A 25,238-nucleotide genomic window follows, 5' to 3' on the forward strand; every position below is an offset into this window, starting at 1 on the left:
ACATATTAATACAGAACTTTGAGTAATTCATTTAAATTAGAATACAGAATTGTATTTCCCACACCCATCAGAAGCAGTGAAAATGCTTGGGGGTGTCAGGGGTAACAGAGGAGCTGAGGGAGAGGGAAGGAGGCTGGAGTGAACCTGGAGGGTTGTTGGGTGTGGATGTGAAAAATATCAAATAGGCTTTTTTAGGAAGGGAAGGGGCAGCATTGTTAGGGAGTTGGGGAGCCTCCCCCATGCAGACCTTAGCTGATCCGATCCCAAGCCTCTTCCATTCACTTAGGTACATCTGCCTCTGTCCCCGCAACCCCATCCCCATGTGTCCCTGCAGTCCCCTCCCCCATCCCCATGTGGCCTTGCACCCCCACTTCCATTCAGCTTCTGGCTCAACACTGTCACTCCACTAGCTCCTACGCCCGCACTCCCAGTCTGTCCCCCCAACAAGCCATCCTGAACCCGTCTGTGACCCCAGCAGCCCCATGTGCCCCACTCTGCCCTAACCTGGCTCTGCATGCTGAGTGCTGTGATGAACTTCTATTCCCAGGGATATTCTGTGCCACTATCCGCGCACACAACATTTTTCCCCCACAGAAAATATTCTGCCCTAGAAGTGCTGCAGTTCCACCTTTTGCTCATCACACGCCACTATGGCACCAGAACAGCCTGCTTCATTCATGCTGTTGGCTGTTATGGCGCTACAGTGGCCTCTGGCGAGCAAAAGGTGAAACTGCAACACTTCTTGGGCAGAATGTATTTTCTGTGGAAAAAAATAAAATTCTGCGGGACACATGAATTCTGCATGTGCACAGTGGTGCAAAATTCCCCCAGGAGTAAACTTACACTGGGCTCGCAGCAAAATATAATTAACAAACAGCCTACATAAGACAAGATCCGTATGTATGGACCTCATCTACACTCTTAAAATCTCCTACCACTGCAGTTCCACAAGTTGTAGCAACAGTACACATGCTAGTGTAACAGGTGTTTTTTTTATCTGTCATCTAATACTGCTATGAGCTGTACTACTAGCAGTACAATAGTGGAAGGTTTAAGAAAGATGCCTATACAAAGTGATGGAAAAGTTAACATGATGGCTTAACCCTAATACTGAAATCTGGGATTAAGGCGTGTGGGGAGACCAAGAATAGAAATCAGGATGACATCGTGGAGGAATAGGTGAGGGTTAGTACTAGGAGCATGCATTAGCAATAACTATGCTGCTAAAATGTGGCAAATCTTTTGGACTTTATTCTTAGTAACATGCACAATCTGCTAGGTGTTTTCCAAACAGAGGCACAGACCATCCCGAGGAGCTCACTGCATGATTTTTATCCCCCTAAATACTGAGATAGTACTCTAATCTTACATTCAAGAAGCAGCAAGTGTGGGACATCCAAAGATGCTTCGGATTTTAATAGTCTTTCATTGATGATCCCAAAGAATTTTATCTGCATTTAATAGATGGGTCTACAGACATAGTGAGGTAAATTCTTTATCCAAAACAGAATGCAGGAGTCGTGACTTGCCATCCTTGCTCTAACCTTCTAAAAGCCCTTCTAAAAGCGGGTGCAGGCTGTTAAGAGCCTCATTTCCATCTGAAGCAGCAGATGGGGAAAAGAGGAACATGACTACTGATTCCTCCTTCTGCTTTCCCCATCCAGCCACAGCAATTAACACAATGAGCCCCCAGTGTTCCCACTCCACCAGCAGGCCACTCCAGCTTCTTCTCAGAGTGGCAACATATAAAGACTCCAACCCATGAGAGTTAGCGATACCTCACAGAATCCATCTTCACTGCTCACCAATACCAGAATTAAACAAGATCTTTCTCAGAGACTCTGGCCAATGACATCACCCAGACTTGGGACCAGACTGGACTCGAATGGAGTTGGACTTTGGAATGGCAGTGATTACATTTTTGTTGACTCAAGGGAGGGCACTAGGACAATTGCTCGGCTGCCAGACTCCCATTTTGTTTCATGAAAAGCACAAGGACACTTCTTAATGGTAAATAGGGGGAGAGGGTTTCAACAAGAGAAGACAATTATAATGAATAGTATTAGGTTAATGTTAATTATGGTAATATAATAAATACCAAGGGGTGAACTTTTAATATAGGATGTTAAAAAAATACATGCATCTAAGAAACCTAATAAAAAACTAAATTCAGACAGTATTTTAACACACCAGAGAAGTTTAAAAACAAAAATAGTCACAGGTTTAAGAACAGAAACTAACTGTGGGTAGGCAAAGCAGCAATTGCAGACATTAAAAAAAGAAAAAGCCCTGATCCCTTTTGCCTGTAAAATATTCCAATGTTTGTAAAGTGCCTAGAATATTGTGCAATACTACAGTCTTCATACTGATTTGGAGCTAGAAATTAATACCCCTCAGACTTGAGTTTTCCACTTCTCGGTGTACAAAGCTTAAAGGAAAAAAAGGCAATGTGTATTTTCCACTGTTCAGCACTACCTACAGCACCAATGCCATCCCAGATTCCTAGGTATATTTTTCATCCACTGCCTGAAGTGAAATTAATGTGGCTCAAAAGGCTTTGCATCTGTAAATCACAGCAGGAATGGCACTCAAAGCCCTCTGATGTATCAACATAATTGCAGGACAACCAGTAGAAAAACAGACAGGATCAGGAACTCCAAGGATGCAGGTAGGAGATTCAGACTAAAAGGAAAGTAGGAGTGGGAAGGAGTCTCTCTGGGAAGGCATAGTAGCATCTTTGCAGTGGGTTAACTATGTGGCTAAGCCAGCAGCTGGCTTTTGGGTAATTTAAATATTTAACATTTATTCCTAGACAGTAGTTCACACTGCCATAGCTTACTCTAAGAGTCTTTCAGCGGTGCTACTCCAACTCCACTTCAGAATTCACCTCCAAAGCATCATTTTTATTTTAAAATATTTCCAAAAAGAGACTCCATCAGATTTAAACTGTGTACAAATTTACAAATTAAAAGAGGGCAAACTGAATTTAACAGCCACCCAACCCCCAAGCTGGGTTGGAGGAGATGAGGGTGACGTCCTACAGGTTTTTCCTGAAATAAGATCCCATCCTATACTTTGCAGTTTTGTGTTCCAAAGTTGCACTTGAACCTGCTACGTTTTTCTTTGCTTGAGGGGGATCAAAACAGATTTTATATCTGGCCCTCCTAGTAACTGATTCAAATATGTCAACTTAACTTTCATCTTCAGGATATAAACTGAATTCCATACTATTTACTAAGTAGGGATATTGCTGACAAGTTCTCAGAAACCAAAATCTTCTCAACTGTGTGTGGATTAAAGAACTGGAGGCATTTTTAATAAAAATAGGGGTTGCCCTGCTATTAGCAGCCAAATTTCTACCTTCTATGCTTTTGTATGCTGGTTTGTCTGTCTAGTGTCATCTTGTACCGCACAAGAAGAGAAGAAGAACAATCTTTGTGGTTAAGACTCTGGATGGGAGGTTCAAAAGATCAGGGTTCAGTTCCCAGCTCCACTACAGATTTCCTGTGTGACACTGGCCAAGTCATTTACTCTGTGCCTCAGTTCTACATCAATTTAGATCAAGTGCTTCTACATTAGTGATCTGTACTTGTTTCACTAGATCAGTTTTTGAAATAGATTTAGTTAAACCAATAGACTTTACCATTATGGAGAAAAGCTTAGTCTTCTCCGATCTAAAGACGGAGCAGTGGTTTTCAATACACTTACACACACACCTTATAACTAAAACATCACCATCAATTTGAAATATAGTCAACTTCAAACATTAAGTTTTAAGAGTAGTTTCAGGTACAACATACCTACTCTCAAATCTCCCTGCTGGCTTTTGTGGTTTTATGATATTGTGTTATGGAGGAAAAAAACAAAACCTCACTCTCTGTTGCTATGTAAAAGGCCCACACAAATTGGGGAAACAGTAAAATTGGCTGTACACAACATAAATCAAAAACAGAAAAAGTAATTCCTCTGATCTTTCAATTATAGGAAACGTAGCTGTTGATTGTAGCAGTAATATGTAAGAAAAATACATCCAGAAGACCAGAAGTTTGATTTTTAAGTTGACGGATCCTTAAGTATTAATACAATAGTGACTGCAGATTAAACAAAATTTAAGTATCTCTTGCTCTGACCCAAAACTGTTCATTCACCTCATCCCATACTAACATCCCTCTTGGCTTTGGGAAATTTCTTCCCTCCTCCCCATAGCAGTCTGACTAACCTGTCTACCTTCCTAATGAATTACAGGAGGTTTACCAGCTAGAGGAGGTGCCTTGGGGAACAGCTTCTATCAGACAGTCCAGCTGTAATTGTCTCCTCTCTTCCACTACCTCCCAACATGACAAGAGGGAGGGGAAAGGGGAGACTTGCAACTGAGTTTAAGTCAGCAGTAGCACTACCAACTCTGTTCCTGAGGCACTCCACAAAAGAACCACTTGTACTTTGCCAGCATGAATACTGGTCTGAAAGAATCAGAAGAGGTTTATCAGACTAGCACCAGCAGTTGAGAAAGATATTTCTCTAAGGCCAAGGGGCATTAATGGTAGATGGGGGGGGAAAGACATGACTGGAGGCATGCATGGCCCCCAAGCCTCACCCAATAGCTATTCTCCCACTACAGCATCTTACGTAGGCAAGCACTCCTGTCCCTCCACTTGCCCATCCAAGCCTCTATGCTCCTATAAACTGCTTATTTCCCCATTCAGCTCCCACACAGACATTAACTTTCAAGCATTATTATTGGTGTTTGGTCCCATCCCCTCTGAGAAAAGAGGGGGCTGGGCAGGAACACTGCTGTGGTGGGAATGAGTTCAGAAAACGACAAGTGCCATGGAGTATATCTGTTCTGAAAAACCCTAATAGTTTTTCACAGAGGATATGCAGTCATAAGTTACAAGAATTTTTCTACAGGGGAAAAGTTGTTTCAGTAACTTACTGAGGGTCATTGCACTACAGCCCCTTTGACAAGACAGATGATTTGGCAGAGCAGAAATCTACACTGCACTTCCCATCTCCCACGGCTCCTCCTAGTTTAATACAAACGTCTTCCCATTTCCCCCACATATAATGTAATACTTTTTGAATACTTATTACTACTTTTAATTTACAGCATCTCAAAATGTAAAGGAACTAACCCATTTAATATCTTTCATCCAAAATACCAAAAAGGCATCAGCCACCCACAAACATTTTAAAGTACCTTTACAGCTGCACTTCAAAAATTTAATAAGTTTCCTGACTTAAGGAAATTCATAACACAATCAGTATGTCAGAAGAAAAAAATCAACATTGTACAAATACTAGGTTCTACCTCCTACAATTATTCTCAAAGCTCTAAAAGGAGCCAACTTCCATCCCAATGAATTTTACAATACAACACTTACCTAACTTTCACTTTAATAAGTAAATGAGGCTCCTGGAGACTACAGGTTCCAGCCTGCAGTGCTCCATCTTCATTTGAACACCGCCACATTCCATGCCAGGGATCGGCAACCTGTTGCACGTGGCCCGCCAGGGTAAGCCCCCTGACAGGACAGGACAGGGGTTTGTTTACCTGCCGCGTCCACAGGTTCAGCCGATCACAGCTCCCACTGGCTGTGGTTCGCCGTTCCAGGCCACTGGGGGCTGCGGGAAACAGCGCAGGCCAAGGGATGCGCTGGCCACAGCTTCTCACAGCCCCCATTGGCCTGGAACGGTGAACCACAGCCAGCGGGAGCCATGATTGGCCAAACATGCGGACGCGGCAGGTGAACAAACCGGCCGGGCCCACCAGGGGCTTACCCTTGCGAGCCGTGTGCCAGAGGTTGCTGATCCCTGTTCTATGCTGAGACACAAGTTTAAACTGTTTGTTACTTATAAAGTCCAAAATAGTTTGGGAACTGCCTACTTAACAGCACTTCTTTCCTAGGATACTGCCACAGTTGTGATCAGCAGTCGTTAATGCCAACAATATCTAAGGGCTAATCTACAGTGGCTATGCTAAAGCGCTGCGACGGCACTTTAACATGCCTTGTGTGGTCATAGCGCAGCACTGAGAGAACTCTCCCAGCGCTCTAAAAAAAACCCCCCACCGCAACGAGGGGCGTAGCTCCCAGCACTGGGGCGCTGTTTACACTGGCGCTTTACAGCGCTGCAACTCGCTGCGCTCCGGGGGAAGGGGGAGTGTCACTCCCCTGAGCGAGAAAGTTGCAGCACCGTTAACTGCCAGCATTGACAAGCCCTTAGCATAAAAAAACAGAGAAGGCTGGTTCAAGAATTTGAATTCTACTCCCAGCTTAAACCAATGGAGTCCAGATTTCTCAAACTTCTAGAGTCCAATGAAAAGCTTTTCCCTTGCCTCCAGTTTTAGAGAAGGGAGTGAATGAAAGCAGAAGAGATGATATATGGGGATTAGCACTTGTACCATCTCATGTATAAGCAGTCCATACTACATTGTGCATTAAGTATTATGCATTTTGTGTATTTATAATTTGTATGTGTTAATTATGTAACAAAAATTAGTGCTAGGGATAGGTATGGTAAACCATGCTGAAACAGGGCAGTCTCCTTGGGCCATGCTTCCATGATTGCAGCTGCAATCTACTCCATTTTATGTAAACTACTATAAGTGCAACCTCTGGCTCTTAATAAGTTGTCCATAGCTATGCAGTGCTTCCCTCCTATAAATTGGAGGAGAGATCTTTAAAACAAGGGCAGCCAGATTTTGGGGAAATACTGTAAAATATTGACTATCCATAAAGTAAACTTACCTTTCTGCTGTAGGGATTGCTAATTACCAGGTTGGTGTCATCTGAACCTGACAAAATATATTCTCCTGTATCATTCCAGCAAATTGTATTCACCTGTTTGAAATATTTAAACAAAAATTTTAATTGGTTTAGGAAAAATATTTAAAATAGAAAATAAAATAGCCAAGAAATATCTAGATATGCAAATGAAATCATAAAGTTACTTAACCAACTTCAAAATACATAGGGGTGCTTAAATATGTTCAGAGACCTGATTTTCACTACTTGGCTTCACCTTGCACACACATGCTTTCCCATGGCTAGCCACCTGCACATGCAAGTCATGGGGTTTGCAAACAAAAATTCTATTAAATGTGCATGTAGGTGTTGAGAATCTGAATTGATAAGTATTTGATAGTGAAAGAAAAGTGTACAGTGTGTTCAGGTCCGAACTTGCACAAAGAGTGAAGGCTAGGCCAAACCATACATCCACTGAAAAAAAAACAAAAATCAGGCCTTTAATGTGTTACTGAGAAAAAATTTGTTAACATACCAGGCTGAAGAAATTAATCTTTTACCTATATTCTTATTCATATCAAAACTTAAAATCAATGTAAAAAAGTTTACACACACACAATATAAAAAGGTCAATATTTCTATAGACATTGAAAAGTATATTCTAACAGTTGATTCCAACAAGATCTCTTAAGTCATTAAATCTGAGCTGTTAGCATAAAAAAAAGCAGTGATTTTTAACAAATTGTTTGATGAGAATCCACCTGCTTGAAACACGCTGGCATCTCTCACTACTCGGGCTAAGGTATTCTGTAACATTTTTCATATATTCACTATATGCTCCTGCATCTCCCTGCAAGCGCATACCAAAGGCAACAGAGTTTAATTTGTAGTTTATTATGTGAGCTAAGATGTGTACTTTTAGAATGCTCAGCTAACTGGGAAATTGATACTTAAAATTTAGCAGTTGACTAAATTCAGTATTCTTTCATAAAAATAGTTATTTGGCTAATACAGAGAATTCCGGGTTTTGGACACCTTCCCACACCCACCTTTCTAGACTCTGAATTGCCTTCTTTGGTCCCTTGTGGCATCACAAGGGTCCCCTCAGATAAAGTAAGCCTTTCAATAGAGTTTCCGGTACCTATAATTTGACATATTTGGGTGTTTTACTCCCTAGAATGTATTGCATTCTACAGAATGCTCTGAATCTGGGGTCACAATGTTCTCATTATTGCACCTTCAAAGCACTATGTATTCAGGATCTGTCTAACATGTACACACTCACAGCTGCCACACCTTCTCATAAACCTGGTGAAAATCCCATATAGTACTGAAGAAACCTTCCCAGATCTCTCCTGTGAGAAGACTGTGATTATGCTCTTCCAGTAGGGAAAGAAATCAGGTTGGGAGCACTTTGCATTTTATTTCCTTGTAAGTTTTTCCTTAAAAAAACCCCCAAGATTACAGTATTACAAATGAAGATGTAAATAAACTCAAAAAACAGAAAAATCAAAAGTTTGGACTCTCACAGTAATATGTCTTAGAGTTCAAGTAACAGGAACTTCACTCACTCCTCTGAGACGGTAAGGTCCATAATGAGCAGCTCAACAGAGAGGAGCTGACAATAGCCATGAAAACTGTGAAATGTGGAAAGGCAGTTGGACTCAATGGCATACCTAGTGAACTATTACTATTGTGATACCATCCTGAAGTGAAATGGCTGCTTGATTTCTTTCATTCCTGCATGGAGACAATGCAGATACTCAGGCTGCGGAGACAGGCCAAAATGGTTGCACCACTCAACTCACATAAATATAACTGTGCAAAGAAGTTATTGCCCAACATTCTTACTCTGCTCAACCTACAAACTATATGAGTGGATGATAATGGATAGAATAGCACCAATAGTGGAAGGGCAGCTGACTGATGACCAAGCCAGTTTCCGCTCAGGATGTTCATGCTGTGGCCAAGTTGCAAACTTAACTCAATACACTGAAGATGGCTTCAAAACTTGTAAAATGACAGGGGCTGTGTTTATTGATGAGAAGGTTACTCATCTTGTGCAGTAACTAAGGTTCTTCGGAACATGCATCCCTGTGGGTGCTCCACTTTAGGTGTTCGTGCGCCCCTGCACTCATAGTCGGAGACATTTAGTAGCAGTGATGGCTGCGCCTCTGTGCGTGTTGGGTGTGCCTTTAAAGAAGCCACCTTTTGTAACGGCGCCACAGAGCCGTTTGTAGATTGTGGTGCGGAGGCACAAGGTTTTGGTTTCCCCTTAGTGCCTGTGTTGGAGCCTGTTCCTGTAGAATCTCTGGCTCTAGCAGTGCTGGGATTTTCTGCTACTTCAGCTCCGGTGCTGACAGCACAGCCGGTGCCAGCACTGGATGGCTGCCCACAGAGCGCCTGTGGATTGTGGCATGGAGGCACAGGGCTCCGAAGTCTCTGTCTGCAGCGGTGCCGGAGCTCTCACCCATCGGAGCTCCCGGCGCTGACAGCACAGCTGATGCTATTATTTTCCGCAGGACGGCTGTGGGGTGGGTTGGTTTGTTTGGGGGTTTTTTTTTGTTTTTTTTGTTTATTCCTGCGATGGGGACCCAATGTGGGGTTGAAGAAAGCACTCCTGTCTGAAGCTGTGGCTGGCGAAGTGAGGGGCATGGGAGTCCCAAGCCTTATGCCCCAACGCAGGTCTGAGAGACCTCTCCACTCCCTGCCTTTTTGCGAGCCTGAGGCAATGCAACACTGTGTCAGTGCCTGCGTCACAGGCACTTACACACAGGCAGCAAACACACCGAGTGCGGCTGTCAGAGACAGGCACTGGCACTCCGAGCCTGGAGGCAAGGCGCTGAGAGCCTGGGAAACTGGGCATTCCCATTGGAGGGTGTGGGGGAGCTTTCGCCCTCAAAATGGCTGTTTACCTGAAGTTCCTGGCCGTGAGGGGTGTTTTTTTGTTTTTAAACCAAGGAAAAAGGGAAAGGGAAACAAGCTAAGTAGCTACTAATAAGGAAACTAAGTAACTGACTATAACTAATTAACTACAAAGTAGCAAGGTGCTGCTGATTGCTCCGACTGGCAGCCAGGCGCAGTAGAGAAGGAGCTGAGTAGGGACTGGTCACACAGCATCGGTTAACTGCCTGCAGCAGCGCGAGGCAAGGACCACGCATGTGTGACCCAACCAGCACTGCTACTAAAGGTCTCCAACTACGAGCGCAGGGGCACATGAACACCTAAAGTGGAGCACCCACAGGGACAGCACTCGAAGAAGAACTATTAGCTGTTTATAACACCTGCATCACACCATGCACTATTTCTGAAATTGGCAAAAATTTTGTGAAATATTAAGATGGTCCAGGAGTCTGTACTTGATAATCAACACTTCTTAGTTCAGATGGATGATCAGAAAAATCGATGGCATATTCAACAGAATGAACTACCCCACTATTCAGTGCTATCACCTTTGCTGATTAATGTCTACACCAGAGGTTCTCAAACTGTGGTCCGGGAGCTCCATTCAGGTGGTCCAAGGATAGTTCCCTCTAAGGTGAGAGCCTAGGCAGCCGCACATGAGAGAATGAAGGGCCACCCACCTAATTAATGGAGCTGCACAGGCGTGGATCCACTAATTAGGTGCCTGGACCCTGGAAAAGAGACACCTGTGAGGTGGTGGCCATAGGGGGAAGGTGGGAGGGGGCATGGGGTGAGAAGAGGGGGTGGGGGAATTTGCAATGTGCAAGGCTACGGTGGCCAGAGAAAGAGGTGACTTTCCCCAGCTCCAGAGCTACAGCTGCCAGGGAGAGATGGCCCTCCTTCCCAGCCTCAGCTCTATGGCTGCTGTGGTGGGGAAGAGACCTCTCTCCTTCCCAGCCCCAGCTCGGGGGCTGCTGAGGTGAGGGAGAAAGGGCACATCCATCGCATTAGAAAGGTAAGACTACTGATATTAAAATGTGAGTTGTGTGCTTCTATTTGTAGAACAAAAAACATTATTAAGGGTTTTTTTATATATAGTGCTTTTATCCAAAGTGCTTTAGTTAGCTAAAGGTACAAACAACATTTGGAGAGATCATTAAGTGGACCTCCGAGACCCTCAGCAATTTTCAAGTGCTCTGCGGGAAAAAAAGTTTGAGAACCATTGTTCTACACAAATCATCAACCTGAATTCCAATGTGCAAGCATTTCATTTATGCAGCTGATCTTTGCATCATTACCCAATAAAAAAAGATATGAGGACACTGAGCGCATTTTAACTGGTTCCCTGAGCATATTTGGAAAATACTATCATATGTGGTTCCTGAATGCCAATCCTAACAAGACACAAGTGTGCACCTTCCCCTTGAAGCACCATCCTGCCAAGCAAAAACTCCAGCTAATGTGGGATGGTACAATTCGTGAGCACTATAAACATCTGGGTATACCTGAGGGTCACATTAAACCAAACACTGATATTCAAAGAGCATATCAAGATGCTAAAAAAGAAATTAAACTCCAGGAATCATGTTCTCCACAAACTGGCTAACACAAAACAGGGAGCTGATGCCAAAACATTCTGAGTAACCAGACACCCTGTGTTATTAAACTGCAGAGTACTTTGCCCCAGTATGGTCACACTCAAGCCATGCACAAAACTGATACCGAACTCAACTGTCCTTTGGGATCATCACAGGGATTTTGAAACTGACTCCCACATTGTCACTGTAGAGCCACACAGATTGCAACACCACCAGATAGGCAGGACGCCTTCAGTAAGAAGGAGATACAAAAGCAGGTACATGATCCAAGACATCCACTGCATAGACACATTCTACCACCTAAGAGGCTGAAGTCCAGAAAGAACTCTACCTCTGAAAATCCCTTACCCCAAAATACCACTGCTGAAATCTACAGAGTAACAAAATGGCAGGAAATGCCAATGATCTTGGAGAACCTAGTTCCTTCAAAACAATTCCCTCCAGGCACTGACCTCCAATGAAAAAAAATTGGTGTACTCTAATCAGTGAGAGCTGGGGTAGAAAAGTCTGGTGACAACATGACAAAATGGAAATGAAGGAACAACCCCAAATATGAATAAGGAGAGCCTAGAAAAATACTTGAACACTGCCTGATGCAGTGTCCCCGTCAACATCTTGTTCTCCCAAGGAACTATTCAAGGTACGTGACAACACCAGGTCTTGACTAAGGTTTTTGAGTGATAAACTATGATGATTCTTTAGATTACTGTATTAGTAGTGACACTAATCAAGGCCAAGAAAGCATTTTCATTCTAAAGCCTTCTTTTAATATGTACATAACTTGTTAAAAATATCTTCTTTTGGGCTAGATTGTCTCATTCCCAGTCTGAGCCCAAAAGGCAACATCTGTTTTGATTAAAAGTTTGAAAAAAATAATTTCAGCTATTTGAATATTTTTCTAAGTTTCAAATTTACCATTTGCAGCTCTCAATAGGGAAAACAACCTTTGCTAAATGTAATTAATTCATTTTAGAACATGTACAGAGTATTAATACTATCATTTTCCTTAACAAAATAAGGATTCATTGATCCAGATGAGCCATGGGTACAGTCATCCACAATAAGAGTGGCACTGATTCAGCCAACATATCTATTTAACATTACACTAATCTGACTGATAAATAGCAATAGTGAAGCGAAGTGATCAAGCACAGCACAACTTCAAGAGCCAGCTGGCGGCAAAAAAAAAAAGTGACCAGCATGCTAGTTATTTTCCATCTACAGCCCCTTCTGCATGAAAGATGCTACTGCTGCTCCGGAGGAGCCCACTAATGGTGAATAAAGAGACACTGAAAAGGAAAAAGAGATAAAAACATTCAAAAAAGAAGGAAGCAGCAAAAATATCATGTATCTATCTTCCTACCTATACACACATACACACACACACACACACACAAAAGACAGAACAGGGAAGAAGACACTTTGTTGAAGAACAGACGTGCAGAGAAAATGAAAAAAGCAATAGTGATGATCCTAATACTAGCAGCCCACATCAACACAGCAGGAAGACTTCAGTCATTCCTCTTGGATGACGATGTGACAGCACTGGTTCATCCATACATCAGCTCCAGGCTAGACGAATATAATGCTTTCTGCCTAGCCCCAGATAAGTTCATGAAGAAGCCACTTAATTATGATTACCTGAAAGAACGTATGCTGGTGCTTCACAACTTGCACTGGTTTCTCATTCACTACTAAATCCACTTCTTGATTTTGCTACCGATGATTTGCAAGGTAAAGGCCCTTAATGCAACAGGCCCATATTATAATCAGAGACCACTGCTTCTTCCAGCAATTGTAATTAACTACCACACTGTATTTATCAGTGCCCAGAGGGAAAACCTTCTCAACAGCTGACCTAAATCTCTGTAAAAGAGTCCTACCTTTTATCTTCACAGACCACTCTGTAGGACTAATTCCCAAAAGGAATAGATCAGAAAAAACTAACATCCCACTCAAAGGTAGCTACCCACTATTGCTTGCTCTTCTGAACAATTCATACACACACACCCCTACAATAGGCTGTTTAGAATACTTAAGTACCCCAAGAGAAGAAATGGAAGGAAAGGGGAGAAGAAGGGAATATCACTCTTCCAAGAAGTAAAATTAAACCCTAGATCCTAACACTAGGTCTTGCTACACTAATTTAAGTTCTCATTTATGGTGTAAATCAGGTGCAGTACCTGGAGAGGAAAAATAAGTATAGTATACAACACATATCCCTCTATATTATCACAAGAATTATTGTGCTAAATGTGTATAGAGAAAGGAAAAATTATCCCTTCAGGTGACTCTCTTTCCTCTAATTTAAAATGAAGTATTTCCTCAAGCTGATGAGTCCATTTGGAGATGAATCTTTTACCAGCACTCCTTTAGCACAGCTCCCTTCCTTAAAAAATGTTCACAACAACAAAACTGGGAGAAAAATATAACATCAAGGTGGTGTACAAATTGTCACCTAAGGCTGCATTTCCTTTCCCATCATGGCAGCTAATGCAGAGAGAACCCATTTTCAACACACTCATTTAGAGTTAATCATCTCCTTACTGATTCATTCAGTCACTTCACTATTCTACAAGGTGCTGATCCTTTAAAACAAGTTGATGCAAAAAAAAGGTGAGAGAGAAGAGAGGAGAGAAGAGAAAAAAAATCACTGTACCTAGTAAAGGACTACAAAGTCTAAGCTCTATGTACTGAGAACAGTTACTAAATTACAAATAAAAAAAACATTAATGTGACAAGGAGTTGCAAAGTCAGGAAAGAGCCATGCAACTTTCACTCTTCCCACATAGGTACATGTAATCAAACGCATAAACATGAAATGGGGAATAACTGGCTAGGCAGTAGTACTGCAGAAAAGGATCTGGGGCTTATTTTGGATCACAAATTGAATATAAGCCAACAAAGGGATGCTGTTGCGAAAAAACGCAAACATCATTGTGGGATGTGTTAACGGTATGTAAGACACAGGAGGCAATTGTTCTGCTCTGCTTGGCACCAATGAGGCCTCAGATGGAGTACTGTGTCCAGTGGGGGCACCACACTTTAAGGAGGATGTGGATGAACTGGAACAAAAATGTAAGGTGTTTAGAAAACATGACCTAAGAGGAAAGGTTGAAAGAATTGGGCATGTTTATTATATTGATAACTGTTTTAAAATATAAACAAGAGTGTGATTAATTGCTTTCTATGTCCACAAAAGGTACGACAAGTAGTAATCAGCTTAGTTTGCAGCAGGGGAGATTTAACCAGCGGTTCTCAAACTGTGGATTGGGACCCTGAAGTGGTTGTGACCCCATTTTAATGGGGTCCCTAGGGCCAGTGTTAGACTCACTGGTACTTGGGATTGAAGCCGAAACGACTCAGGACTCGGGCTCTGTTGCCCCACCCTCCCTCACCCACCCATAGTAATTGTTGTCAGAAGGGAGTTCAGCAATGAAGTTTGAGAACCGCTGAGATAGATATTAGGAAAAAATTCTAACTATAAGAATAGTCAAGCATTGAAAAAGGTGAAATCCCATAATTGGAGGTTTTTAAGAACAGGTTAGACAAACATCTGTGAAACATTTGTGAGGGATGGTCTAGGTATATTTAATCCAGCCCTCTATTTCTAAGATTCTATGTATTATATCACAATTTTTAATTACATGCTCACATACTGTTTTTCCCACATGACTCATGTTTCATTCAACATGCAGACTGCATGATGTGTAATGAGACAGTTCAATATTTATTCTTATTCTCACTTTTCAACATGAAGTCCTGCCGCATCCACTAAGCATCAGCCATACTGACTAATGAGTGCCCTCAGAGTACTGTGCGTGACACTGATGCAAGTTAAAATTATTTTTGGCCAAATATAAAAGATCCATTAGGACATCCACCACATTATCTCCACACAGTTCAAATACACACTGAGTGAGGCCGGAGTCCTGTGGGGGGCGGAAAGCTTGCTCATGTAATCAAAGCCTTTAGCAATTTGATTCTGCAACTTCGATATTATTTTGTTTATATGGAATTTCTAAGTTTTTAAAAAAGAAAAGTGACAATGCAAAGAAAATTCCATCATGTGGAGCAATAAAAAGCTGTATACTGCAAGCGATGAGTACTAATGAGGCAAGGGCTCTTATTGCTTCCTTCCTCCAAGCATCAGATGAAGTAAATCAGGATTCTGAAGGGCACCTCAAAATTACACACACACACACACGAACATTAGGAGATTGTCATTAAAAAACCTTGCTGTTCATTTAAAAAAAAAATGCACAACCAAAGTACATTTTAAAAATCCTAACATTGCCAATTCAAAATGCATCTTCACCAGACCTCCATAAGGCCCATGTCTATTCCAAAAACCATTTCCATGGAAAATTTCAAGTTTTTCTCACTCCCCACTGGGCAGCTGTATCTATTCTTAGATTATTTTTTTTTTTGTAATGGTTAAAGTATCCCCCCAACCCTGACCCCATTTTCTTGTACCTGAAAATTACTAAACATTTTTATTCACATTTTAAAAAGAATTCACCTTCAAGAAGATACCAGATTTGAAATATTTCAGCCTAAAAGATGAGTATTTGATAAGGTTATAAACAACTAAAAAAGGACCTTTCATAATGAAAAAACGAATGCAGTCTTAACGGTAAACATCACTACTCACTCCATATAATGATTTATAACACATTTTCATACTTTGAAGAGACTCAGTGAAATAAAATTGTACTTTGTTTTATATAAATCCACATGATGGATTCATTTCAGTACTAAATTGAATACTACACATGATGTTGGTAGAAATTTTCCATTACCTTACAACTGTAACAATAAACATCACAACGTTACTTACTATCACAATCCTGAGAGATGGCAATTCCATTCCATACCTTTTTTGTTAGTCTTTTATGACTCTCATAAAATGTATCTTCTAAGTTAAAATTCTTATTTCAGGTCCCAGGAAAAAAAGTAACTATTCTGGTAAATCTGAAGAAAATGTGTTCAGTAATTTGAGTATGTAATTGAATAGATATTAAACATATGTGAAAGTGTTCTTTGTTTAAAAGCTTCAACTCAACCATGTGTATGTAGCTCAGAATAAGAGTTTTAAATCTGAAATGCTTTTTTGAAATTAAGTTACTAGCATTTGAAAATAATGGTCTGACCATGCATGTTGGTTTCCTTATTCATTAGCATGCAAGGGGCACACATCCATCAAACACTCATGCTGCAAACAGCAGCTGATCGTTCTCATAGCAGCATAAGATTTCTGAGTTCACATTTAGGTGGCGATGAGGATATGGAGCTGGTAGTTTTTCCAGTCACATTGGCCATTCTTCATTAAGTTATACAACCTGTGAAGAGTTCAGATCTTTTACTCAGGGCAAGTCCTACTCAACATCCTTTCCTACAGCCAGCTAACTGTCCATAACATGTCACCTGTTTAAGCTTATGAAATTAAGCTAACACTAATCAAATAAGATTAGATATAACCATATCCTAGAATATGAACAAATTAAAGGTTATCAGCTGCATGCTTGAAAATGTTATGACTTTAATAGGCACGAGAATTAAGCCCTTATCGCAATGCTCAAGGGGGCTGAGTTATATCTCTGTGAGAACCTTAATTTTGAATTTATTTTTTTTATTTGTGTAAAGGCCCAAATTTAGCATTTTCATGTACATAGTAGTTTGTGTATAATGGACTTTACAAGCCATTTTTCCCTTGAACATCCCAGCACCTTTCAAAAATCCTCTCTGAGAAGAAAAACAAATAAATGCATTAACAAACATGAACTTCTGCTCTGCTGAGAGATGACAGGCCAGCAAAGAAGCCCTGTCACAACAGCCAACCTCTACCACCTAGGTCATAGAACTTAGTCAAATGCATCCACTACTCTTAGAGCTCAAACAGTCCTGTGGAGTTTGAGTAACAGTCTATTTGCTGCCTATCTGTCTTCTGACACTGCTGTCAGAAGCAGGATCTAATGATGAGTTAGCAGAAGTGTGGCTATGAGAGCACAGCATGGAAGAATTTTGCAACCAGCTAGATATGGAAAAGTAGAGATTTATTTAAAAAGTTAAATATTTACTTTAAAAGAAAAAAACATAATTATTTATACCATGTGACTGTGCCATTTCACACTGTGTTTTCAAGGTCAGCCACATTTTAGGTTACAGTATTGCTCCTTTTTTTATAATCAATATATAGCACTTCCTCTTTTCCAAGCTTAGAAGAAAACTAAAATGCTTCAATAAAAGCAATACAATAAAATCCTAAAATAGCAAAGTGTGTGTTAAACTACAAATAAGTACATTAGAAATTATTTAAGATTAGTTCTTCCTTCACTTTCCTGCTCCTACCCAAGCCCAGTTTTCCCTGCTATAGGTGACTGCCTCACTCATAACTAAAGCAATTAAATGAACACAGCTCATTGCTCAGTTTCAGGGACTGAGTTGTTGTCAGCTGCTTCAGAAGAAATAGAACCCAGAGGGCCTGGATGTAGGTCTTGGCAAGTAACTATTTTCAATTCAGCTTTAAAATGTATTTAGTTTGCATTTTTAAGTCTAGGCACACACACACACTGATATGGGACACCATATTTTTAAAGCTTTGAAAACTTAGATACAAGAGATCACTTACACAGCCATCATGCACATTCAGTGTTGCTTCAAGTTTTAATCTTTGGATAAATTCTCTTCTTCCTGTTGAAGAAAGAAGACTGAATTATAGTCTCATTTTAAAAGCTGAGGTTAAAGAACTTTGGCAATCAGATATCATGGTGCTGGGCACAGAAGAACCTAAATAGAACAGAACCTGCATGTAATATAAATCTTAATACAATTTGTATGGTTCCAAATATTCAAATGGAAAAAGCAATGCTTCATGTTTATTTGCTGTTCTACCACCTTTAGCACCAGTTTAGAAATTGTGGTGTTAACATTTGGTAAGCTTCACAAGCAGACACTTTGAAATTAGAAGCTGTAAAATAGAAAATAACTTATGTACAGTAACAAACAATAGCTAAAAACTTCTAACTGAAGATTGGAAGTTACTCCTGAGGGAATTGTGCCAAAAATATTAAAAATTTTAGGCACAATATTTTAAAATTCTACAAAATTCTGCAAATTTTGTCAATAAATAAATGTGGAGGCACCAGCATGGCAGTGGGGAGCACAGACCACTGGCTGCCTACCCCTCTCCCAGGACAGGTACTCAGTGGTGATGCTGCAACAGACCCTGACACAGTGCAAGGGCCGGACCTGTCCCAGAAACACCCCAGGGCCCTGTCGCTCCATGCCAGGCACACCAGGTATGGGGCAAGCAGGCTCAGCCCAGCAGGATCCAAGTGTGAAGAGGCATAGTGTGGTGGGATCCAGGTGGGGGTAATCTGAGCGGGCAGCTCAGTGTGGGATCTGGATGCAAAGAGGCTCATTGGGGGGTTCCAGGTGCAGGAGGAATGGGACTCTTGCAGGAGGGTCCAGGTGAAGGTGGGTTGGCCATGGCAGGGAGAATCTGATGTGGGGGGATGGGGCTTCAGTGGATCTGGGTGTGAGGGGTACAGCAGGGGGTCTGGGTGCTGGGGGAGTGGGTTGTGGATCCAGGTGCATGAGGCTCGGAGTGGTTCAGGTGCACAGGGGGTGGAGGCCTGTCTGGGTGGGGGTTTGAGTGCAGCAGGCTCAGCTGGGGGTGGTCTGGGTACAGGGATGGGGGTCTGGATGCAAGGGGTGGGGCTTGGCAGGGGGGTGGTCTGGTGCAGAAGTGGGGTTCCAGATGCCGGGGGAGGGGTTCGGCGAAGATCCAGATGGATGGGGAGGGGAGCTCGGTGAGGAGGGTCGGGGGAGGGAGTTCAGGTGCGGGGAGCTCAGTGGGAGGTTCTGGGTTGTGGGGGGATGAGGCTCAGCAGGAGGCTCTGGGTATGGGGAGGTCCAGATGAATGGGGGTTGGGCAGATAGGGGAACAGTTCCCCATACAGTGACCTCCTCTCCCCTGTGGGTGAGGAGCAATAGGGGCAGGAAGGTGCAGCATTTCCAAATGCAGGGGGAGATTTCTGGGGGTCATTCTGACCCGGCCCTGGCCGCTCCATGCAGGGGAAGTGCTCTCCTTCTCCACTGTCAGCCCAGCCAGGACTAGCAGCTGAGCCCAGTGCAGGGTAGGAGCCACCGGCTGGGGAGTCCCCAGCTGGGTGCAAGGGGGAAGGAGGAAGTGAGACTCGGTGGAAGGCTCTGAGCGCTGGGGACTCAGTGCCAAGTTCTGAGTGCAGGGAGTGAGGCTCAGTGGGGGGTCCGGATGCATCAGCCAGAGTGTTCTCAGGCCCTTCCCTGCCCCCCGCAGTGATTTACCTCTCCAGTGGCTCCTCTAGGCGGCCAAAACAACACATCCATGCTGCTAGGGAGGGGCACATGACCGCTGTTGCTGCTTCCCTTTGCTTCCTTGTCAGAAAGTCACTTTTCTGCGTAGAAGCAAAGAAATCTGCAGGGGACATGAATTCTGTGCCTGTGCAGTGGCACTGAATTCGCCCCAGGAGTAACAAGTAGAATATGTTTTAAGAAGCACAACATATTTTAAATAGGAACATGATGCCCAATGCGTTTTGCTCTTAAATGGAAAGTGGAACAGGGTCTAGTCCTTAAGCAGAGGATTGGAAACCAGACCTCCTGAGTTCTAGTCCCAGCTCTATCTCTTAGTTTGAGAAAACCACTTAATCTCAGTTTCCTCATCATTACTGATTGTAACTCGCTTTGAAGAGCAACATAAATGATCAATATCATTCCATTTCACAGTTTAAATAGTCAAACATGGATGGGGGGGGTGCTTTTGAAGTTCCTGAACTGAGCAGGAAAGGTGAGTGTGGAAGGGGAAACAGAGTAAAGCAAGACAAGGTGAAAGAGATTTAAGGCAAGGAGAATCTCCTACAAAGCACATATTAAACAAGGCAAGGTTCCATCAATTAGATATCATTGTCTTGGAAACATAAAATACCATGTTACTGCACAGATAAAGACTGTTATAACAATGCATACCTATAGGGTGAAGAGTAAGATTGTACAGATACAACTTTTATCTGGGCATTTCCTGATGTGACTGTTTAACCATCTAGCTTTAATGTAGCTTTTTGTTATGGAATTGATGACGACGATTAATCCTCTATAACTTCCATTGGAAGATGTTGAGGAAAAAAAATAAAGGTGAAATCTCACCCTATTACTTAGGTTGTAAGCTTCTGGGGGCAGGGACTGCCTTTTTATTCTGTGTTTATACAGCACCTAGCACAATGCGATCCTGGTCCATGACTAGGGCTTGTAGGTGCTACGATAATACAAATAAATAATACTATGGGATAGCTCAGTAGTTTGAGCATTGGCCTGCTAAACCCAGGGTTATGAGTTCAATCCTTGAGGGGGCCATTTAGGGATCTGGGGCAAAAATCAGTCTGGGGATTGGTCCTGCTTTGAGCAGCGGGCTGGGCTAGATGATCTCCTGAAGTCCCTTCCCTAATATTTAATGATTCAATCAATGGCAAAACTCTCGGTGACTTCAATAAGACAAGGATTTCACTCAAGGGTATGACTACATTATAGCTGGGAGGTATCATTCCAAATTTGGGTAGACACACACCCTAGCTCTGCTTGAGTTAGTACCCTAAAAATGTGTGTGAGATTGAGGCAGCATGGATAGTGGCTCTGACTATCTCCCCAAGAACCTACATATATATTCAGCAGCAGTGTAGACATAGCTTGGGTGTTTTATTTTGACTTGAAAAAGGAACTAACCTGGTATCCTCTAAATTAAAAATACTCACTTAGACAGTGGCCCATGTCCTTTCAACGAAGGACTATAACATCTTGTCTCAACTGAATTTAGCGAAAATGCCCCTTTCTTAGGGGAAGCAAGAGAAAGAGAAATTGGATGTGGGACACAAATGAGAAGAAATCTCTTCAAATCTAACCCTCCTAGGTTCAAGGGCCTGTACTGGACAGGGACCTAGGAGACCTCATGTCTATTTCCACTTCTTCCACTGACCTGCTGGGTGAACCTGGACAAGCCACTTCACCTCTGGTCCTTGGTTTCCTTTTGCATCTTTATCTGTCTTGTTTATTCAGAGTATAAACTTTTAGGGGCAGGGACTTTGTCTGACTATGTGTTTGTATAGTTCTCTCTCTGTGAGAATGTATACATTATGGCTCCAATTTTGGTTAGAGCTTCTGGGCACACTGTAATACAAACAGTAAAAAAAAAAAAAAAAAAAGGAAAGGAAAGGATTGCTCCTTCCTGAATAGCAGAGAGGACCTCAATCCAACAGCCTTTAACAAAGTATTAAGTACTGGCAGGAGGCTAAGATTCAGGAACTGAAAGGAAAATCTTTAGAATGAGAGCAGCTGGTGATTAGGAGCAGTGGTAATAAAGAGTCCACTCGCTTAAAGTGAAGCATACAACAACTAAGAAACCACTGTTTAAACCTCTTTAACAAATCAGGTTTCACTATAGTTCTTCCTAGGGATGCCAGCCCTAGGAAGGTTTCCCTGGTAACTGTAGACATGGTTATAATTTCAGAAGAACTGTGGGTCTGGGATTTCATATTGGAATATGGAAAAGAGATTCTGATTCCCCATTTTATTGTTTGTGGGCTGCGATTTCCTACTATGCACAAAGGCAAAATCAACTGGAGCAATTGGGACAGTGCAGGAGCAACAAGAAACTGAGGAAGAGTGGGATTTAAGAAGAGGCAAAGGCATCTCAACTACATTAAAGCTGCAGCATTACCAACTCTCATATTATTTGGTGTTTCACTTAAAAAGCTTCTGGAGTCCAGCAATTGTGCAAATCTTAGCTTTGATTTACATTTTAAAAGAATTTTTTTCTAGCCTTTATGGTTGCAGAGAAAAGTTTGAAAACATGAATCCTAATGTCCCAAAAAGGTAAATAAAAAGAAAACTTTTTGAAAGTCTCATAACTCAAGTCAATCTCATGGTTTTGGAGGCCTTACTCATGATTTTTGAGCACTTGGAGTTGGCAATACTGAGCAGCAAATCTGCAATTTAATTTAAAAGAGCTAAGGACACTACTAAGGTGACTGAATCATTGGGGTGTACTGAATGTCCAGAGCAGAGGGCTCCACTGCTCTCATATAAGCCCCCTACAAACATCAAACCAGAACTTATGAACTTCAGTTAAGAAATATTGACCCATACACAGTGGCTCATAGCATGGAAATCTGATCTATTCTAAATAGATCTTTTCTATCTCTGGTCTCCAGGATCCAATGTCTAAACATCCACTCACCGCCACCATAACCCACAGAGTGATTATGCAATGCAATGGCATGGGAATCGTTTCATCCCATCTCCATTTGGATAACGGGCTGCATCCCAGAGCATCGCTAATAGTTTTGGAGTTTTATCTGAGTTAGTTTAATGGTAGATGCCAAGCTGCTAGTGTCCAGTTGTATTTTCTTTTGTTTCCATCTGCTGCCAGAAAGGATATAGCCATGTGGCTCTTTCTAGCATCAGTCTAGACATCTCACATTTTTTCTCACTCAACACTGAAGAGCCTACTATAGTCAGTTACTTGCATGTGCTTTGGAGAAGAGTAGCTAACAGACAAACCTATGCTGCATGTACTTTGGAGTGCTGTACATCGACTGTATTATCAGAAGGTTCAAACTGTCCAGCAAGTGTACTTCTCAAAATGGGAGAATGCAAAAGGAGATTCACAGACAAATCTAAAGAAAGCAGAGATTCCTTTCACTGTAGAGGAGATTAAAAAAAAAATCTATCCAAAAAGATTTATATAAATGATCAATAGGCTGGTGCTGGGTGTTGTGTATTTGGTTGTCATGGGTTTTGTTACTATGGCAACTGAGTTAGACTATTAAGGGATAGCTCAGCCGGTTTCAACCGGCTGAGTGAGCTCTCTGTTTCTGTAAATAAAATGGAGGTTTTGGTTAGCTGTCTGCTCTCTGGCCTCAAGTGATTGCTTCCTACACCGGCTGCCCCTAGGACATATCACTGGCGACGAGGGTGGGATCCTGGTGCTGCTCCAGTAACAGAAGGAAGTAGAAGTCAAGGTAAAGACCAAACAAAGAAAAAAAAGCTGCTTGTTTGCACTGACTGTGAAAGTGAAACTAAAAATCATGGCTACTCTGACCAGGCCCCTGGAGCCTTTTGATGAGAATACAGAGCAGTGGCATGTGTATACTGAGCGTTTTGAGCTTTTTGGTATTGCAAATGACATTACAGAAGCGAAGAAGGTGCCAATATTCTTAACTGTTGTAGGGGCTAAAACCTACTCCCTGCTACGCAGCTTACTACACCCTGTTAAGCCTGAGACTAAATCTTACAGTGACATTGTGGAAATCCTGGGGTCTCATTTCTCCCCAAAACCACTGGTAATTGCTGAAAGATATAGGTTCCACAAAAGAGACCAAAAGGAAGATGAAACAGTTGTACAATTTGTAGCCATTTTAAAAAAGCTAGCAGAACACTGTGAATTTAAAGAGATGTTAAATGATGCCCTGCATGACAGGTTAGTGTGTGGCCTCTGCAGTGAAGCTATACGGAAGCGCCTACTGACAGAGGCTCAGCTTACATTACAGAAGGCTGTTGATATTGCTGTCTCCATGGAACTGGCTACAAGGGAGGCACAATACATCGGTGCATCCCCTAGGGTGCAAAAAGTGTCACAAGAACTGACCCACAAAACGGTGCAGAGTCAAGAATGTTACCGCTGTGGTAAGCTGGGTCACCAGGCATCAGAATGCTGGTGTAAGGACCTGGTGTGTCGACACTGTGGCAAAAAGGGACACATTGAGTATGCTTGTAAACAAAAGAAAAAGAGGCCTGTGGTCTGGCCGACAAAAAGAGGAACCTTACATACCCTAGAGCAGACCCAGGATGATCAAGGTGACACCTCCTGTCATAAATAAACAGATCAGGGTTAAGGTCTCTTTTACCTGTAAAGGGTTAACATGTAGTACCTGGTGACCCACCTGACCAGAGGACCAATCAGAGACGAGATAATTTCAAATCTCTGTGGAGGGAAGCTTTTGTCTGTGTTTTCTTTGTTTGTCTCAGGTTCTCTTTTTGGATCTAAAAGAGACCAGTCATGTCTCCAAGTTCTCCTGGAGTAGTTTCTACTAATTAATAGTGAGTATTAATTAGAAAGGCGAATTAGTCTTATGATTTGATTTCTATATTTGCAATTGTGTGTTTGCTAAAGGAAATGCTTTATTCCTGTTTGCTGTTACTTTGCTTTCACTGAGAAAGAAAGGGGGAGGAGGGGGATTCTCTCCAGAGATGGATAAGTTTAGACCCTGTGGGGTTCTATCTTGGATTACAGAGACAAGTTACTTTCTTTTTATTCTTTAATAAATTCTTTTCTATTAAGGACTTGTTTGGTCTTTCCTTGGGTGGATTCTCAGGGAAAGAGAAGGGGGAAGTATCCCTCTGTAGTTAGATCCCGGTATCTCTCCTAGGAAAAGGGAGGGGGGAGGAAGCAGGGGGAATGGTTTGTTTCTCCTGGGTGTAAGAACTCCATGGATTTGGGGCTCTTGGAATCCCCTAGGATTTTGGGGAAGGACTGTGTCTCAATCCACATTTCCTGATTGAGTGGTGGCAGCTTACTAGATCTAAACTAGGATTTTAGTTTAGAGGGAAACCAAGTCGGGTCCCCATCTTTGAACCCACAAGCTCAAAGTGGGGGTGAGACCCTAGGACACCTCCTCACAAGAGGAAGTGCCACTACATGTTTTGTCTTTGGCAGCGGGCTCACATGAATACTGGGTAACCCCCTTATTGGAGGGCAAACCTATACGCATGGAACTAGACACCGGTGCAGCTGTCTCGCTGGTTCCTGTGTATAAGGAAAAGCTACAGCATCTTCCGCTTAAGGCAACAAAAACTGTTCTGAAGACGTATACAGGTGAAGCTGTGCCCATGTTGGGCACTATTGATGTTAAGGTGGAGCTCAATGGACAGGCAGCTAAATTGCCACTGTTTGTGGTGA

The 25,238-nt window shown here is 42.2% G+C and overlaps 1 protein-coding gene across 5 annotated transcripts in view; it reads right to left on the bottom strand.

The window, feature by feature from the left end:
- The window catches only part of DCAF6 (DDB1 and CUL4 associated factor 6), a 177,900-nt gene that overhangs the window by 124,209 nt on the left and 28,453 nt on the right, over window positions 1-25,238 (bottom strand). For 4 of the 5 annotated variants that reach the window (XM_045001955.1, XM_045001954.1, XM_045001957.1 and 1 more), the window contains exons 2-3: window positions 17,877-17,938; window positions 6,747-6,839 (exon numbers count right to left, since the gene is read on the bottom strand). In XM_045001955.1, coding sequence (XP_044857890.1) covers window positions 6,747-6,839; window positions 17,877-17,938 — 155 coding nt within the window. Of the gene's footprint in view, window positions 1-6,746; window positions 6,840-16,398; window positions 16,418-17,876; window positions 17,939-25,238 lie in introns of those variants that run through there. The other variant, XM_045001956.1, reaches the window with a different exon arrangement.

This window comes from Mauremys mutica, chromosome 1, assembly GCF_020497125.1.
Source record: "Mauremys mutica isolate MM-2020 ecotype Southern chromosome 1, ASM2049712v1, whole genome shotgun sequence".
In the NCBI taxonomy this organism is placed as follows: domain Eukaryota; kingdom Metazoa; phylum Chordata; order Testudines; family Geoemydidae; genus Mauremys; species Mauremys mutica.